Genomic DNA, 17,219 nt, shown 5'->3' with positions numbered 1-17,219 from the left:
CATCTCGCATATGTAATACCTGATGGCAGGCTTGTTTGTACTTTGTACCAACAAAATGCTTGAGTCAACCAAGTTCGCATGGAGATACTTTTAGCTTCTTTGCATAGAAATACCTGCATCCAAGGGTTGTACCACAGTGGACATGCAGTCCTGCGTAGCATCAGAATTTAGCATTACAGAAGTGAGAAATACGGGTTTCATCAGAGTTTGTCATTAGATAAGGCTCTTTCTGGCACAGTTGTTTTTACGGAGGCGTCTAACTGAATATTTGAGCCAATCAGTGTGTACAACACAACATCATTAACAAAATTTATAGATACATAACTTTGTCATCACCGATGCAAATCGGGTCGTCGATCCTCGCCCCTTTCATAATGTGTCCATAAAGAGTGAAGTGTAAACGCAAGAGAGACTGTGATCAGCATAGGCCTAGTGAGATCAGTTTCAATAAAAATACTAACAAATAATTAACTTAGCTTGTACGCAATTGATCATGATTGTGGATATTCAGTGGAACTCACATGCATGTTCACATTAATCTAATCTGATATACAACACTTCCTCTACGGTACAACCCCCCTAAACACAAGAAAGGCTGCGATTGATACGTACCCTTTGATAATAAAGGGCATGATGGTCCTATTTCAAATAAGCTTGGGCTGCCTATCCGCGTTGTACGTAGAAATATGTACGCCTAACTGGGCATGGGCGATGCGTGCGGGCCAGCCCATTTAATCCTTCTTTTACTGGTAACCTCCAAAAAATTATGCACGCGGCATGATTCGGGAGCAACTAGTTAACGAGCGCTCCTTCGGGAGCCTCGCAACGATCAGCGTCACTTGGCGCGTTCTCAGCCATTCGCCATGTGTCGCGCTCTGGACGCTCCCTTTGGATTTTTTTTTTATTTTTCCGCACGCGTTTTCGGCTTTTTAAACGGTTTTTTCGACGTTTTGGTTTTCCCCCGGTCTTTTTTAGCTTTTCGAACAAAAAAATTTGAAAAAAAAATTGCGCGAAAAAAACGCGTTTTCTTTTATTTTCCTTTCGCGAAAGTCACGGTTTTTCTTCCGCGAGGGGCATGGTTGTGCATTAGCGAGAGTCACGGTCGTGCCTTTCGGAAATGAAAAAAAACGTGTTTTCTGTTTTTTTTCTTTCGCGAGAGTCATGGTTTTGCTTCCGCGAGAGGCACGGTTGTGCTTTTGCGAGAGTCACGGTCGTGCCTCTCAGAAAAGGGGAAAACAAAACGCGTTTTCTGTTTTTTTTTGTGAGAGTCACGATTTTGCTTCCGCGAGAGGCACGGTTGTACTTTCGCGAAAGTCACGACCGTGCCTCTAGGAAAGGGAAAAACAAAACGCGTTTTCTGTTTTTTTTCTTTCGTGAGAGTCACGGTTTTGCTTCCGCGAGAGGCACGGTTGTGCTTTCGCGAAAGTCACGGCCTCTAGGAAAGGGAAAAAAATACGCGTTTTCTGTTTTTTTTTCTTTCGCGAGAGTCACGATTTTGCTTTCGCGAGAGGCACGGTTGTGCCTTCGCGAGAGTCACGGCCGTGCCTCTCGGAAATGAAAAAAAACGTGTTTTCTGTTGTTTTTTTCCTTCCACGAGAGTCATGGTTTTACTTTCACGAGAGGCATGGTTGTGATTTCGCGAGAGGCACGGGCATGCCTCTTTCAGAAAGGGAAAAAAACCACGCTCCCGGTTCGGTTTTTTCGCCCGGTTTTTTTCGTTTGGTTTTTTTCGTGAAAAGAAAAGTTCGTCAAAACCTATCAACATGGATCTAGTTTTGAAGATCTCGACGTGAGGAATCCAATGGTGAAAACAGTTCGAGATTTGGACGCACGGTTAAAGAGATAAAATGTTCTTAATAAACGGATCTACGAAAAAAGGGAAAACTCTCAGGTTGCGACAAGTGGCGCGCTGCATGTGCACCACTTGTTGCGACCTGGGGAAGTGGAGTGTTCTTTACAACAAGTACTCCTTAATTAGTGATTTCGGCATGATTCGAACTCGAAACCTCCAATTCTAATAAACAACACAATAACCAAGCGAGACAACTTACTCTTGTCATTTTTTCTTCTTCTTGTATTTTTTTTAGTCTAAACACACGCTTTATTGCTCAAGAATGTTCTGAGGAATACATCTCAGACTTGGAGGATCTAGCAGCCACACATGGCGGCCAATAAGTAGATTAAGCGCGTATCTAGCGAGGCTACGTGCCTCTATATTCGAAGCTCTATTTTCGTAAATAAAAGAACAAGAATGTTTTTCTAATTCCATTAACTTTATCTCTCGAATGATATGAGCGTGTTTTCCTCCGCTGCCTTCAGAGATATTTGATAGCACTTCCTTGCAGTCCGACGCAACAACCACTTGTGTCTTCATGAGATCCGATGCCAACGCCAGAGCTTCTCTGCAAGCTAGAGCTTCAAGAGACGCCGGGTCTGAAACTCCTTCAAAGCAAATAGCTGACGCTCCCATATACGAACCATCAACGGCACGGCAAATGGCACCCACGGAGCCGCGTCTAGCTGATTTGGTTGCAGCCCCGTCCACTTTGATCTTGCAATGGCCTATCGGTGGGGGGATCCAACGCGTATCTGCTCTCACAGCCTGCGCTCTGTTTTGATAAGTAGGCCTGGTTGCTGAGATTTCTGAGATGAAGCGATCAATAAAGCCATGCGTGCTGGAAGGACTTTGAAATATATGTTCGTGTATGGCCTTCCGTCGAGCATGCCAAATGGCCCATAGTGTGATGAGGGCTCTAGTCAGTTCTGTAGCAGAAAATTTCTCCATGATGGTAAATATCCATCTACGTGCATCCGGTTCTGTGGCAGCAGTTAAAACCGAAGTGAGTTGCTCCTCCTCCAAAGCTCACACACATTTAGACATGGTGCACTCCACCAATGAGTGGCGCCATGAATCCTCATTGCCGCAAAGAGCACACCGGCTAGATGTGGCCATATTCCGGTGATGAAGCAGATCTGCAGAAGGTATAGGCTGTTGCGCCAATCTCCAAAGAAAAATTCTGATTTTTGAAGGGACTTGGATTTTCCATAGTTGACACCATGATTGTTCCTCTCTTTCAGTATGAGATGAGTCACTCTGTCCTTCAAGCCAAGCCTCTCTACGGAGTTTGGTCGTGACTAACATACGGTAAGCAGACCTTACTGAAAATAAGCCCTTGGGGTCATGGCTCCAAGCCCAAAAATCCTCAACTGACCTTGTACATAGAGGTATTGATAATATTGCATCAGCGTCAAACTTGATGAAGATACTTCGGACCAGCTCCCTGTTCCAATCACCAATATTATGCATGATAAGCTCCTCGACCAACTGTGGTGGATTCTGAACCAAACTCGTTATGGGCCTCATATTGTGATCACGGGGCAGCCAATTATCACGCGAGATGTGGGTACTTGCACCATTGCCCACTCTTCTGATAAGCCCTTGAGCCAAAATTCCCTTTCCTTCTACAATCGCTCGCCAAACTTGAGATGGTGAGCTACCTAGTTCGGCTTGTAGGAAATCTGTTGGAGGAAAATATTTTGCTTTCAATATTCTTGCACTGAGGGAGGTTGGGTCCTGAAGAATACGCCATGCTTGCCTAGCCAGCAAAGCGAGGTTGAAGAGTTCTATGTCCCGAAACCCTAGTCCTCCCATGTATTTTGGTCTTGTCATAACTTCCCAAGACACCCAGGCAGCCTTTCTTTCCCCCTCCTTGCTTCCCCACCAAAATTTTCTGATAAGGGAATTAATGTGCTGACAAAGGCCTCGAGGGAGTAAAAAAACATGACATCGAGTAAACTGGAACAGCTTGAGCCACACTTTTAATAAGAACTCCCCCCCCCCCCCCCCCCCCCCCCCCGCAGAAAAAAGTTTTTCCATCCATCCTTTTACTTTATTCCATACTCTGTCACGCAGATATTTGAAAGCCCCATTTTTTGAGTTACCAACATCACTAGGCATACCCAAGTATTTCTCATTGAGGGTTTCATTTGGAACTTCCAGCACCTCTTTTATCTCATTTTTCAAGTTTGTAGGACACCCTTGCTGAAAAACATAGATGACTTTGATAAGTTAATTTTCTGCCCTGACGCCTTGCAGTACTTATCCAAAGCAGAGGATAACTCTCTAGCTCCATCACCATGTGCCTTGAAAAACAGCAGGCTGTCATCTGCAAAAAGCAAATGACTTACCGGCGGAGCCGTTTGGGCCACTTGTATACCATTGAGGTGCGATGACTCGTTACTTTTTAGGAGACACGAAAGGCCCTCCGCTGCAAACAAGAACAGGTAAGGAGATATTGGCTCCCCCTGCCGGATACCTCGGGTAGGTTTGAAGCTCTCAAGTTTGTTTCCATTTAATAACACGGAAAAGTTAACTGAGCTTATCATACCTAACCTATGATCATGGAGATCCACGCCGATGCAAAACCAAGTTTGGTCATTATAGCTTCCAGATATCTCAATTCCACTCTATCATAAGCTTTCATCATGTCCAGTTTAAGTGCTGCAAATCTGTTTTTCTTTGCCTTGTTGTGCTTCATAAAATGCAGGCACTCGTATGCAGAGATTATATTGTCTGTAATGAGACGGCCAGGAACAAAGGCAGATTGATCTTCTGATATGATCTCAGGTAAAATTAGCTTTAAACGGTTGGAAACTACCTTGGAAGCTATTTTATAGAGAACATTGCACAGGCTAATAGGGCGAAACTGAGATACTGAGTTCGGATTGGCTACCTTCGGGATCAACACCAAGACCGTAACGTTGAGCACTTCCGCACTCTCCTGCCCACGCAGAATCCTCAACACAATATTTGTTACCTCGTTTCCAACCAGATCCCAATGCCTTTGAAAGAAATGTGCCGGATACCCGTCTGGTCCCGGCGCCTTGGTTGGGAACATTTGGAAGAGAGCCTATTTTACCTCTTCCGCTGAGTAAGGAGCAAGTAGGAGCTGGTTCATCTCTGGCGTGACTTTGACTAGAACAGAATTGAGCACCTCCTCCATACCAGACGTGCCCTCTGAAGTAAACAGATTCCTGTAGAGAGTGAAGTCTGATTTAAACCCTGAGGTTGTAGAGCTTGTGGAAAACGAACCCTCACCTCCGAATTCCTGAAGTCTGTACCCTGTACTCTCTAATCTCGATCGTTTTTAACCTTGCGGTCACATCCAAACAGGGATTTCGTATTTGGCATCGGGAATGGCCGGGATCGGTGGGTTAGGCAGCACACGTGTTGAAGTGCGGAAAATGCGCACCAACCCAGCTAACGAGTTTTCGTCTCAAGTGAACAGAGATAGCTCTTCTATAGGAAACACACATAAGAAAAGGCATCGTCCACGGGTTTGCTTCAGTCTGATCTGCTGCGGCATGAAGGCATCGTAGGAAGAATACAAGGCGCCGAGTAGCTGCACCAGGGGTAGCGAGGAAGGAAGAAGGTGCCTGGTGCAGCTTCGATGGCTGCAGCGCTGCGGCCGCCTCGCGCGCTCACAGATGTGCTATGGCGAATGGGTGTGCTGCAGTATGGAGAGTTGGAGACCCACCCAGCGACGTGTGTTGCGTACATGATGCAGTCATGCAGAAGAAGTAGGTGGAGGGCAGCGCGGAAGCCCCGGCGGAGAGGTATGCTCGCTCGCCGGTGGCCAAGCCGATGTTGTACGTGGCTGAGCTGACGTCCATGGAGTCCTTCAGGTCCCCAACAACGGTGAGGGACGGCGTGATGTGATGGCCAGTAGGCGCGCGACAACCCCGGCGATGCATGAGCATGAGCCGGCGAGACGGCTGTCAGCTCGCCAGTGTATGAAGCCGTGTACAAACAGTCGGAAGTCGGCGAGCAAAACGATGTTGCCAGCAGTGCACATGTAGGTACGCAATCCTCAGGTGCGTGTGCGAGTATGCGTACACACGTATCTTATTTTGCGCTGCTCGTACATGCATACCCTTGTGTTCAAGTAGCTAGCGTAGGTACGCTGCGTATGATCGACCGGCGCCCCTGTGCCAAAAGAAAAAAAGAAAAAAGAGAGAGAACAGGAAAGAACGACCAACCGACGCGGTATGTACTCACGCTGCCACGCACTAAGACATGCATCCATGCACTCGTTTAAACAAACCCACTCTTAAAGAAGCATCAAGGTTAAAAATGATCAGGATTAGAGAATACAAGGTACAGACTTCAGGGATTCGGAGATGAAGGTTCATTTCCGACAAGCTCTACAATCTCAAGGTTTAAATGAGACTTCACTCTCCTGTAGAAGGAGTTCGCCACTTGTTCCATCTTAGCTGGATCCGACGTTGTCGTGTCATCAGCACGCACTAGTTCTTTTATTTTATTTTTACGGCGTCGCATACTAGCTCATTGTTGGAAGAACTTGGTGTTTCTGTCACCATCCGATAACCAGTCAATACGTGATCTTTGCCGCATCATGATCTCCTCTATATGGTATAGCTCTACTAGATGATCACGTATCTTTATCTCTACATGTGATGGTCCCGTTCTGGAGGGTGTGTTCTGCAAGATATCCAGTTCTTTTTGAGCTTCTTTATCTCACGCCGGACATTGCCGATGTGACGAGCCGACCAGGAGACCAGCGCACCGGATAAATTATGGGAAAAGCTTCTAAACAGACGGCTGATTTGCTTGAGGAAATCAGCCGCCTCGCTCAGGCGCCACGCGTCATATGGTCCCACGTGTACGCTCTCCCTGGACCATCGATGTGGAGCGCCATCAACCTCACCACCATCCTGGTACCATCGGCGCAAGCAGCAACCATATAACCACGCAGTATGTCCATGTCCACTCCAAGTTTCTGTAACAATAACGTTGTTGCGGAACGGCGACACGGCGACAGCATAGGACGATTGTGTTAGTGCGCGATGCGGACAGAGATGTCGTTGCAATTTTTGCAACAAATATCTTGTTACAGAAAATTAGACACGGCGAAAGATGTGTTTGGAATTTTTGCAACAAGAGTCTTGTTGCAGAAAATTAAAGAAGAAAAGATTTTGCAAGATGAGACGTGTTAGAGGAAATTAGTGAACGGAAGGTTTTGCAACAAAAGTCTTATTGCAGAAAATTAGAGAAAAGAAGGTTCCGCAACAAAACTTTTGTTGCAGAAAATTAGAGAAGAGAAGTTTCCACAATAAAGATCTTGTTGCAGAAAATTAGAGAAGAGAAGGTTTGGCAACAAGAGTATTGTTGCACAAAATTAGAAAGAAGAAACTGATGGCTCGCATCACTCAAGCGAACAGCTCGCGAGCCGGTGGAAATGCCATTTGAAAGTGACTAGAGATCTGGGGCAGCATGCAGCCCCGCAAAGCGATCCAATGGATTAATCATACGGCGATCAAGCCGGCTGATTTATATGTCAGATGAGCCGGCTGACGCATAGTGCTGCCCGCACGGGATAAATTATTTAGCTTAGCTGCTAGTCCGGTCGCTGTCGTTGCTACAGGTACCGCGTCCCATCTCGTTCCCAGAGAATCTCTGAAATTATCGTGTCGCTCCCAGAAAACCTCATATCTGAACTGACGTTGTTCCCTCTTGCCGCGTGATTCCGGGGTAAACAATTCCAGACTGATCGGAGCATGATCCGAAGACGCAGCAGTAAGGTGCTGAAGCTTAGCATTAGGAAATTGAATCATCCAATCTACATTTGCTAGAGCCCGCTCTAGCCGTACTCTGCAGTAAGCTCCACCTGATACTTTCTTTTCAAAGGTTCAGTTTCTGCCTACATACCCCAGATCGACCAGGCCACATACATCCACTGTGTCCTGGAATCCTGCTATCTGTGACGGCCGTCGCTGACCCGTTCCCACGTGCTCTGACACATGCTGGACCTCGTTGAAATCGCCAATACATGTCCAAGGCAACGGGCTTGTGGACACCAAAGACTTTATTGTATTCCAAGTGTTGTACCTTTTGCCAGTTTGAGCCTCTCCATACACACAGGTCAGTCTCCAGTCAGGTGTGTTCACCATGCTCACTTTTGCATCTAGATGGTATTTCGAGTAACCCAAAATTTCAAGCTTTATTTCATTGTTCCAAAACATTCCAAGGCCACCACTACGGCCGTTGCTACTTACAGCATAACCATTCTCAAAACCTAGTGTACCAGCTAGTCCTTCTACCCGTGTTCTTGAGATTTGTGTCTCTACAATACATAACACGGTAGGGGCAAATTGCTTCGCTAGGTCACGAAGCTCGCGAACTGCCGCCGGCTTGCTCGCACCGCGACAGTTCCAACACAGCACACTCATTGGCCCCGGCGGCGCTCCGCACCAGAGCCCGCCAAAGTTGCTTCAGTACTCTTGCCAAGAGATGAAGTGGTTGGTGTAGGACTTTTCTCGGATGTTGTTCGGATCCTCTTTGGGTCCTGTTTCGATGTTGGGCTAGGAGGGATTTGTGGCGGTGGCAGAGCCAAAACTGCACCAGGCAAATTAGCTTGAGGTGATAATTGCACTATAGCTGCTGGGTTAGCTGTTGCTGGATCAATCGAGTTACTCCTTTCTGACGACCGTTTCCTGTTGAGATCAGCTTCAGTCATAGTTGCATCAACGTCATCTTCCCCTAACCCAAAAGCATATGTGTCCTCCTTGCCCTGCGTATTCCTGCGCCCAGCTCCACGACCAGATCGACCTCCTCCTCGTCCTTGACCTCTTCCTTGACCTCGACCACCAGCAGGTCCCTGGCCAGCTCCACGGAACCACGTGGCTCTAAGATCTTGAAAGACCAAAGCTTGGGGGGGGGGGGGGGGGGTGCACACCATCGCCACACTCCTTGAACATGTGACCCAGATGGCCACACACCGCGCACCAATCTGGCAGTCTCTCATATTTCACCCTGTAAATCTCCCTATGAATCTCTCCCTTCCTCTTGACGACAAGCGAAACAGCATTCTTTAGTGGCTTCGTTACATCTATCTTTACACGGACATGAAAAAAACTGCCCTCAAAATCATGTGACTTTGGCTCAGCATATATGAACTCACCAACTGTTGATGATAGTGCCTTGATCTTGTGGAAGAAACCATCAGGTAGATCATGGATTTGCATCCAGATATCTATTTTGTTTAGTTCATACGAAGATGGCCGTGTGTAACCATCATAGTGCTCTATAACCACTGCCTTGCCCTTGGACGTCCATGGACCTTCCTCCATAACCCGTTCCCAGTCTCCAAGACATGAAAACTTCAGCGTATACAGGTTGTCCTCGAGGGGGCGGATCTTTACTTCCTGCGCCAGATCCCAGGCTACCCTCATGTTGCGGTAAAACCAGTACTAACTATAGGGTTTGTCAGTGTGAACCCGAGCAATTGCCATCCACCTCGTTGCTTCTTCCGCCAATTCGGCATCCTCCACAACTACATCTTGCAGATCATCTTCCTTTAGCCCTAGTTCTTCCATCATGGCCTCTAGCTCGGTTGTAGCCGTGCCCGAGCCCGAAGCCTTATTCTCCATCAGATCTCTTGCCCGAGAAGTCAGTATCCGCAGGCGGTAGGTTCCCTAACCAGATACCCCCGGGACCGCTACACCACCCAGAGCCCCGGGCTCCGGCAGCGGCAGATCACCGGCGGGGGAGGCAAGGGAGACAGGTTCTCTACGGGGTGCAGCACGCCGCCGCCGAGAGGATAGAAAACCCTAGCGAGAGGGGATCGCAAAAGTTTTTTCTTCTTCTTGTAAACAACGACTTGGCATGCTTGGGCCGGCCCAACAGGCCCCGGCGGCGGGTTGGGCCATGGCTGCCGCATTTTCTTATCTATTTTTTCTTTTTTCTTTCCTTTTTTGTTATTTAATTTTTTTTCCTTTCTTGAGTTTAGTTATTGTTTCGTTGACAATTTTCAGCAACTGTTAGGAACTTATTTTTAGCAATTTTCATAAAATTGTTAAAGTTTTTAAGATTTTCATAAATAATTTGAAATTACAAAATTAATGATAAATTAAAAATGGTTAGAACATAAAAATATGTTCATGTTGATTCATAATTATGGAAATTTCATATTTGAATCAACAGAAGCATTGAATTTAAGAAAACTACATGCTCGCCGATGCAGTCTCTAGTTCGGCACCCTACTCTTAACTTTTTTTTGCACTATGGATAAATGACCTCAACTTTTACAGTAGCCTGACCTGGACATAATAGGCATCCATGCCTGATTCGAACGACTTACGACATTGCCGGCACATTGCAACATGTGTGGCCATTATATAGACCATTATTCACTAAAATAATTCAAAATTATCAAAAACTTGTCCTATGAAAGTACCAGTTGGCATGGTGGCATGAAATGATGATACAAGGTGATGGAAAAAATAGTGCATTTGACGGATGTCGAAAAATGAGGTGTTCACAAATAGACTGGAACACCATGTATCGAACATGGTTTTTTTACATGTGAGAATGACCCCAACTTTTGCCACCAAGGATGTATGCCTATGGTAGGCATATACCTGTCTGATTTGAATGAATTCAGGCACCGTTTGCGCATTGCAACACGTCCGGTCATTTATAAGCCTTTTTTCACCGTGAGAACTTCAGAAAATACAAAACTTGTCGGAAACGAAAACAACCTGACATGATGGCATGAATTGGTGATACAAGGTGATAGAAAAAATTGAGGCCATTGACGGATGCAAAATACTAGGTGTTCACAAACGGACCCTTCTGGCCACCAGAACACCCTATGCCTAACATGGTTTTGTTGTACATGTGAGGAATGACCCTAAATTTCGCCACCAAGGGTGTGTGCCCATAGTAGGCATCCATGCCTGGTTTGAATGAATCGGACACCATTTGCAAGTTGCGACATGTTTGGCCATTTATCGGCCTTTTTTCACCGAGAAAATACCTTAAAGTACAAAAATTGGTGAAAACGAAAACAACATGACATGGTTGCATGAATTGGTGATACAAGGTGATGAAAAAAATTGGGGCCATGTGACGGATGTAAAAAACATGGTGTTCACAAACTGACCCTTCAAGCCTACCCGAACATCCTCTGTCTGACATGATTTTTTGTTGGACATGTGAGGAATGACCCAAATTTTGTCACCAAGGGTGTGTGCCCATGCTAGGCATTCATGCCTGGTTTGAATGAATTCAGACATCGTTTTCACGTTGTGGCTGGTCCGACCATTTATAGACCTTTTTTCACTGAGAAAACTCCATAGAATTACTAAACTTGTCAAAAACAGAAAAACAACTTGGCATGATGGCATGAATTGGTGATACAAGGTGATGGAAAAAATTGGGACCATCTGACGGATGTCAAAAACCAGGTGTTCATAAACAGACTCTTGTAGTCTATCCGAACACTCTCTGTCTAACATACTTTTTTGGACATGTGAGGAATGACCCCAACTTTTGCCACCAAGGATGCGTGCCCATGGTAGGCGTCCATGCCTGGTTTGAACGAATTTGAAATCTGTTTGCACGTTGCGACATGTTCGGTCATTTATCGGCCTTTTTCAACAAGAAAACTCCAAGAAATACGAAACTTGACAAAAACCGGAAACAACTTGGTATGGTGGCATGAATTGGTGATACAAGGTGATGAAAAATTGAGGTCATTTGATGAATGTTGAAAAACGAGGCGCTCACAACTCGCTTGCTCGCTCTCTTACTCGCACGAGTTTTTCTTGGTTTTTTTCTATTGGTCTGGTAGGGAAAAACCAGCCGGTTTTTTTATGCTGTAAAAAAATCAGGAAATAAGGTAAGTTCGCAAAAAGTCAAAAAAGTTCTCTGAAAAACGAAGAAAAGGTCATAGATTTGGAAAAGCTTCATCGATACTGAAAATTAGTTCATGAAAGTTGAAAAAGTTCATCGGTTTTTTTAAAGGTTCATCAATCTGAGAAAAAAATCACAAATTTGAAAAAAGTTCATCAATTTTCAAAAAGCTCATGAATTTAAAAAAATCATGAGATTTAAAATAAGTTCACAAAATTTGGAACAAAAATGTTCGCAGAGCTTGGAAAATAAAAACAAAAATGAAAAGAAGTGCACGTATTTGTAAATTCACGAATTTGACCAAAACAGAAAAAAAAACTAAAACCGGAAAAAAGGAAAATAAATAAAAAAATCAACCAGCGAACAAAAAGTAAGAAAATACAAGTACATTGTAACACGAAACTTAGGCTTCCCAGATGGTTATCTCGAGTCCTTGTGAACCTTGTGGTTGTGTGTTTGAGTCCCACGTACGCATCTGTTTTTTTTTTGAACTTTAGCACAAAATAAGTGTAGCAAAGAAAAGTATAAATTGGGCCAGCCTAGGACGGAGGGGAGGCAGCCAGGATGTGGAGACGCGTGTGTACGTCCCGAAAGGAGACCCATACTGAGGTAAAGTATACGTTTCTCTCAAAAGACCAAACTGCCCTTATATGTTTTGTGGAGGGTTGTACCGAAGCGGGACTCATACAACAATACGCTGACTTCATATTTGTAGAATATGAAGGACTGGTGTATGAGGCTAAGACACTGCGTAACTTTACTTCACAAAGTCACTAAAGTCACTGAAGTTACGCCCTCAGTAGCCCAATAAACTTTTCATGATCTCGTTACAAATTATTTCTCTAACCTCTTGGTTGTCGTATGAATAAAGCACTGCTCCTCACTTCATGCCCAAAAATCATCAATCCTTCTGTGCACAACGGAAATTTGAGGATTGCTTTTGCGTCAAAGTGTGTAAAGGCAGTCTGCATCATTTCTTCTTTCCACATCGCTGTTACTAATTCAACGAGCTCAGCTACTTTTTGAGGAGGATTCTGCACCAAAGATATGATAGGCCTCCTGTACTCAAATTGTACAATATAGAGAAAATTAGTCAATGGTCATACTGTCATAGCTAAATCATATCCTGGAATTTATGAAGGAGTTGTACAATATAGACAAAATTAGTTCGATGGTCATACTTGGCACACATGTAATTTCAATGTTAAAGAATTGACACATGGGTAGTAATTTTCTAATGTCTTTCTGAAGGTTATGTACGAAATTTCCATGTGTGTATAAACATTTAATAATCAACTATTACTACCATTAAAACAACCTGCTAAGTAGTTTCCGGTAGCTATTTATAGTTAGAAGCAGATGAAGGAAGAAAAATATGAACCTTTCCGTGAGCACTTTAATATGATTGTTAGCAAGTAAGAAGAACATGAAGAAATAATCCATCCCACCTCTCTTGTCGTTACACTTCCAATGTTTTTTCATGCAGTTGTCAAAATTTTAAACTTCTATAAGAAGATTTTAGACCTCGCATTGACCAAGGCTCTATCTAGTCTGCATCTTGTGTAAGTGCCACCAGATACCTTCTTTTCAAAAGTCCAAAAGTTGCCCTTGAACCCCAAATCTAGCAGCATGCAAATGTCAATCGTGTCCCGAAACGCTTGTATTTGGGCATAACTACGCTGTCGAACTCCCTCATGCTCATCCGGACGTAGAACTTCGTTGAAATCACCCATACACAGCCATGGCAACGAGTTCAAAGTGCTAATGTTTTTTAGGACTGTCCATGTTTGATGCCGCAAGTGTGTTTGTGCCTCGCCATATACACAAGTCAGCCTCCACTTTTCATTTGTTTGTTCCTCAACCACAACATCAAGATGATAAACAGAGTAACCGAGAATCTCTACTTTTGTTGCATTATTCCAAAAAAAGTCCAATACCACCGCTCCGCCCTTGGCTGCTAATAGCATATGGATTATCGAAACCCAAAGTACCAGCTAATGCTTCTACCCTAGATCCCTCTATCTGTGTTTCAACGATGCATAGTAGGGCAGGGGCAAATTTCTTCGCAAACTCGCGAAGCTCTCGTGCTGTCGCGGTTTTGCCCGCGCCGCGACAGTTCCAACAGAAGGCACTAATTGGGGTCGGCGGTTCTCCTCGAGAGAGCCCGTCAAAGTATATTTTGCTGCGTTGTTGTTACCACCCTTTACATCAGAAGTAGTCTTCGGCCGTGTTGCCGCCATAGAAATTATACACGTACGGATACTGTGAGCAGACATCTGAATCATTTTCCTGTTATGGTCGCTCGTGTCCATATATGCATATGGTTTGACGCTGCCGTGGCCAAAAGCATCGGTCAGTAAAGTTTGTCGAGACAGTACTTCCGCGACTAGCGGCAGTCGGGATCATCGCCAACAAGATCAAGCCAACAAAAGCCAACACCGCCGTAATTCCATTGACTCAAATGGACTTGATTAAATTACTTGATCCACAACAACTTCGTATACAAAACACACACCGATATTACAAATCTTTAAAAAGCGAAATACACACTTATCCCTAATGGTTAGACGGAGGAACTGAGGAGATGCTAAAACACATGGACCTCAATGACGAGGAACTTGATAATGTTGTTCTTGGGTGACCAACATAAACACATGGAGCTGCAGTCTTTGAACTCACCAACCTACAGGCGAAGACAAACCTGGCTCTACACCACAGAAACTCAATCCAGAGCACACAGTAGAGCAAAGTCAAGCCAAAAGAAGGCAACATCTCGGCAGTAATTCCATTGACTCAAAGTGAACTTGATTAAGTTACTTGATCCACAACAACTTCGTATACAAAACACATACCAAAATTACAAATCTTCCAAAAGCAAAATACACACTGATCCCTGTGTACCTCACAAGTCACAACTGTTATTCTGAACTCTCAACTCTGCAGTGCAGATGCTAAAGCGGGGCAGCGAATGGCAGAACACCAAACAATACACCCACGCATAAAACTGATGATAAATAGCAACGTCGATCACTCACTGACACTGATCATGAACTCGGTGATGAGATTTCAGTGCGGGCTGGACGGTGGTAGATCTGACTCAGTGGTGTCCATGGTATCCACCGCCACCGCCACCGCCGTAGGTGGGCGTGGGAGGGACGGGATGGTAGTCCGGGTGTGGCTGCGGCTTGGGCTCGGGCTTGGGCACGGGGCCGTAGTCCGGGTGGGGCTGGGGCTTGGGCTCCGGCTTCGGTGGCACGGGCTTCTTGTGGTGGAAGTGCTCAATGATGTGCTTCTTGATTGGCCCGCACAAGGTCATGGACGCGCACTCCGGCGACGCTGCAAACGGTGTGGCAATGCTGTCGCCGGCGACGATGCCGAAGGTGGTGCCCTCGGAAACAGGCACGATCTTAGATGGCTCCTGGCCGGAGCACGGCGCATTGGAGGCGGCGCTGTGGAGCTGAGCGACGCAGTCGGCGCCGTGGAGGTCGGCGGCGAGGGGCACGCTGAAGGCGCCGGTGCCGTCGAGGGCACCCACGGCCTTGCTCTCGTAGTCGCCGTGGACATTCTTGCACTTGATCGCCACCTGGAGACCTGAGGTGCGTTCATGGCAGCAGGAAAACCATGAGCTGATCTCCATCTATAGGTGCGTGGCTGTGTGCATTGACATATATGGTACGAATTGAGCTGCATATAGCTAGCGCTTACCCTTGAAGGCCTCCTCGGCCTTGAGGTTCTTCCTGGTGCAGTCGGCGCACTTGGCCAGGCCTACCACGACGGACGCCGCCTCGGCGTTGGCGACGGCGATCGCCAGCAGGACGGCGAGGACGAGCGCTCTCGGAGCTGCCATGCCTGAACCCTTACCACTCGCTTGCCTGTGTGAAGTGGCTGATGGATGGATGGATGGATGGATGATGGATGCAACAGGCGACGCATGGCTTATATAGGCATCCGCATTGATCGATCCAGCTCGGCCGATGATCTGGCTGCATGCGTGCTCGAAGCTCCAAGGGTGGTGGTGGACGGCGAAGTGATGCGTGACAACGAGAGGCCGGCTAACTCGCCGAAATTTCAGATGGCGAATTAAAACTCGGTTGATCGATTCTGCACGCATCGATCAACGATCGATTTGATCCACGCACGTCGTTAGTCATTATACTCGGTTGGTCATCGACTTTGCATTGGCTGTTGGCCGATCGTGTCCTTCTCGTTCGTAGGTTCCACGCGGCACATGGACAAGCATGCATGCAGCGTAAGTACGTAAGTACGTACTAGAGCCTAAACAAGTTAGAACCTACATACCTAATTCTCTGTTGATCCCTTTCTACGTGCGGCGCGCCTCCGGAGCATTTATATGTACCAAATCAACAAGACTTAGCTAGCAGCGTGGATTGGCTGGTTAGAAGCTTAATTTGAAAGCAATCTTACAACCAATCAGAGGTAGGGTTAGAGCACCAGAGCAGCACAAGTGGCATAATAACATAAAAACTTCTCAAACTTCGAATATAATAACGCTGGAGTATTTTGTTCTGCAGTTCAGAAGACAGTTGTATTCCATTTTACTTGAAAGTTGCTCTACGACTACCGGCTCGTCGAATGCGAGATTTCTATTAATTGGTGCCACAATATGATGATAAGTAGTTTTCATAACTATATCGAGGTCGGAGCTAATATATGAAAAGTTGGGTGCAATTGGTAAATGATTAATGGCAAAACATCTGAAAACTAAGTGATTAGGCGTTCATTATAACTAGATGATACTCCACAAGTTTTAGCAGGAATATTTTGCATTATATTTCAATGTATTTGGTTGTGTAACATTAATATTTAGAGTGATATTATAATAAGTAAAACTGAAAATATATATGGTTTATTGTGTTTGATTATTGTATGGTTGTAAATTCTCATCCATGTTTGCATGTCGAGGTCAGACTTTTCCTATGCATGGTTGCATATTAAAGGTGGGTCTTTTGATCGATGACTTACTTACATGTTGAGAGAAATAGGTTAGTGGGGCTAGCTATTTAGATTCTCCAGGATTCTCTCAAGGTTTTTCATGCGAAATTGTGTTCTTTTGTCGTACTGATTTCAATCTGTTCAAAAGAACCGGCCCATACAAGATATAGAAAAAGTTACGTTTGTGATTGGTGATGCCACCATAGAAGAACATCCTTTTCGGATTCAAAAGCTTTGCTATACCCTTTTTTGTAGCAACCAACAACACATAGGTCGGCAAGGGTGCCCTTGTTCCGGGACGGTTAATTACTGACAATGTTTTGATTGCCTAAGAAAGTTTGCATCCAATAAAAAATAAGAGAGTTGGGACAGATGGATGGTACATTGGATTAAATATCTAAGAATACTCTTGAAGCATCGACGCACAACGGTATGTGGGATTTAGTTTGGAACATGCAGTGTCTAGCCAAGGTAATCTTTTTCTTGTGGAGGGCAATTCAAAGGGGCGACATCCTGTCGTGCAAATCATGTTGATAGACATATAAAGGTG

At 45.3% G+C, this 17,219-nt stretch overlaps 1 protein-coding gene across 1 annotated transcript; it reads right to left on the bottom strand.

Annotated features, from left to right (window-relative positions):
• Positions 1-14,504: 14,504 nt before the first annotated feature.
• LOC125535328 (proline-rich protein 4-like) lies at positions 14,505-15,657 on the bottom strand. The gene is made up of 2 exons (XM_087542930.1): positions 15,422-15,657; positions 14,505-15,307 (listed from the first exon to the last, which is right to left on the bottom strand). The coding sequence occupies exons 1-2, from the start codon at positions 15,561-15,563 to the stop codon at positions 14,814-14,816; spliced, it is 636 nt and encodes a 211-aa protein (XP_087399056.1). The 5' UTR covers positions 15,564-15,657; the 3' UTR covers positions 14,505-14,813.
• Between the last annotated feature and the right edge of the window lie 1,562 nt (positions 15,658-17,219).

Source organism: Triticum urartu, chromosome 2A, assembly GCF_056163025.1.
Source record: "Triticum urartu cultivar PI428250 chromosome 2A, HENAU_Tu73, whole genome shotgun sequence".
Lineage (NCBI taxonomy): Eukaryota > Viridiplantae > Streptophyta > Magnoliopsida > Poales > Poaceae > Triticum > Triticum urartu.
This window is presented reverse-complemented; position numbering and strand designations above follow the sequence as displayed.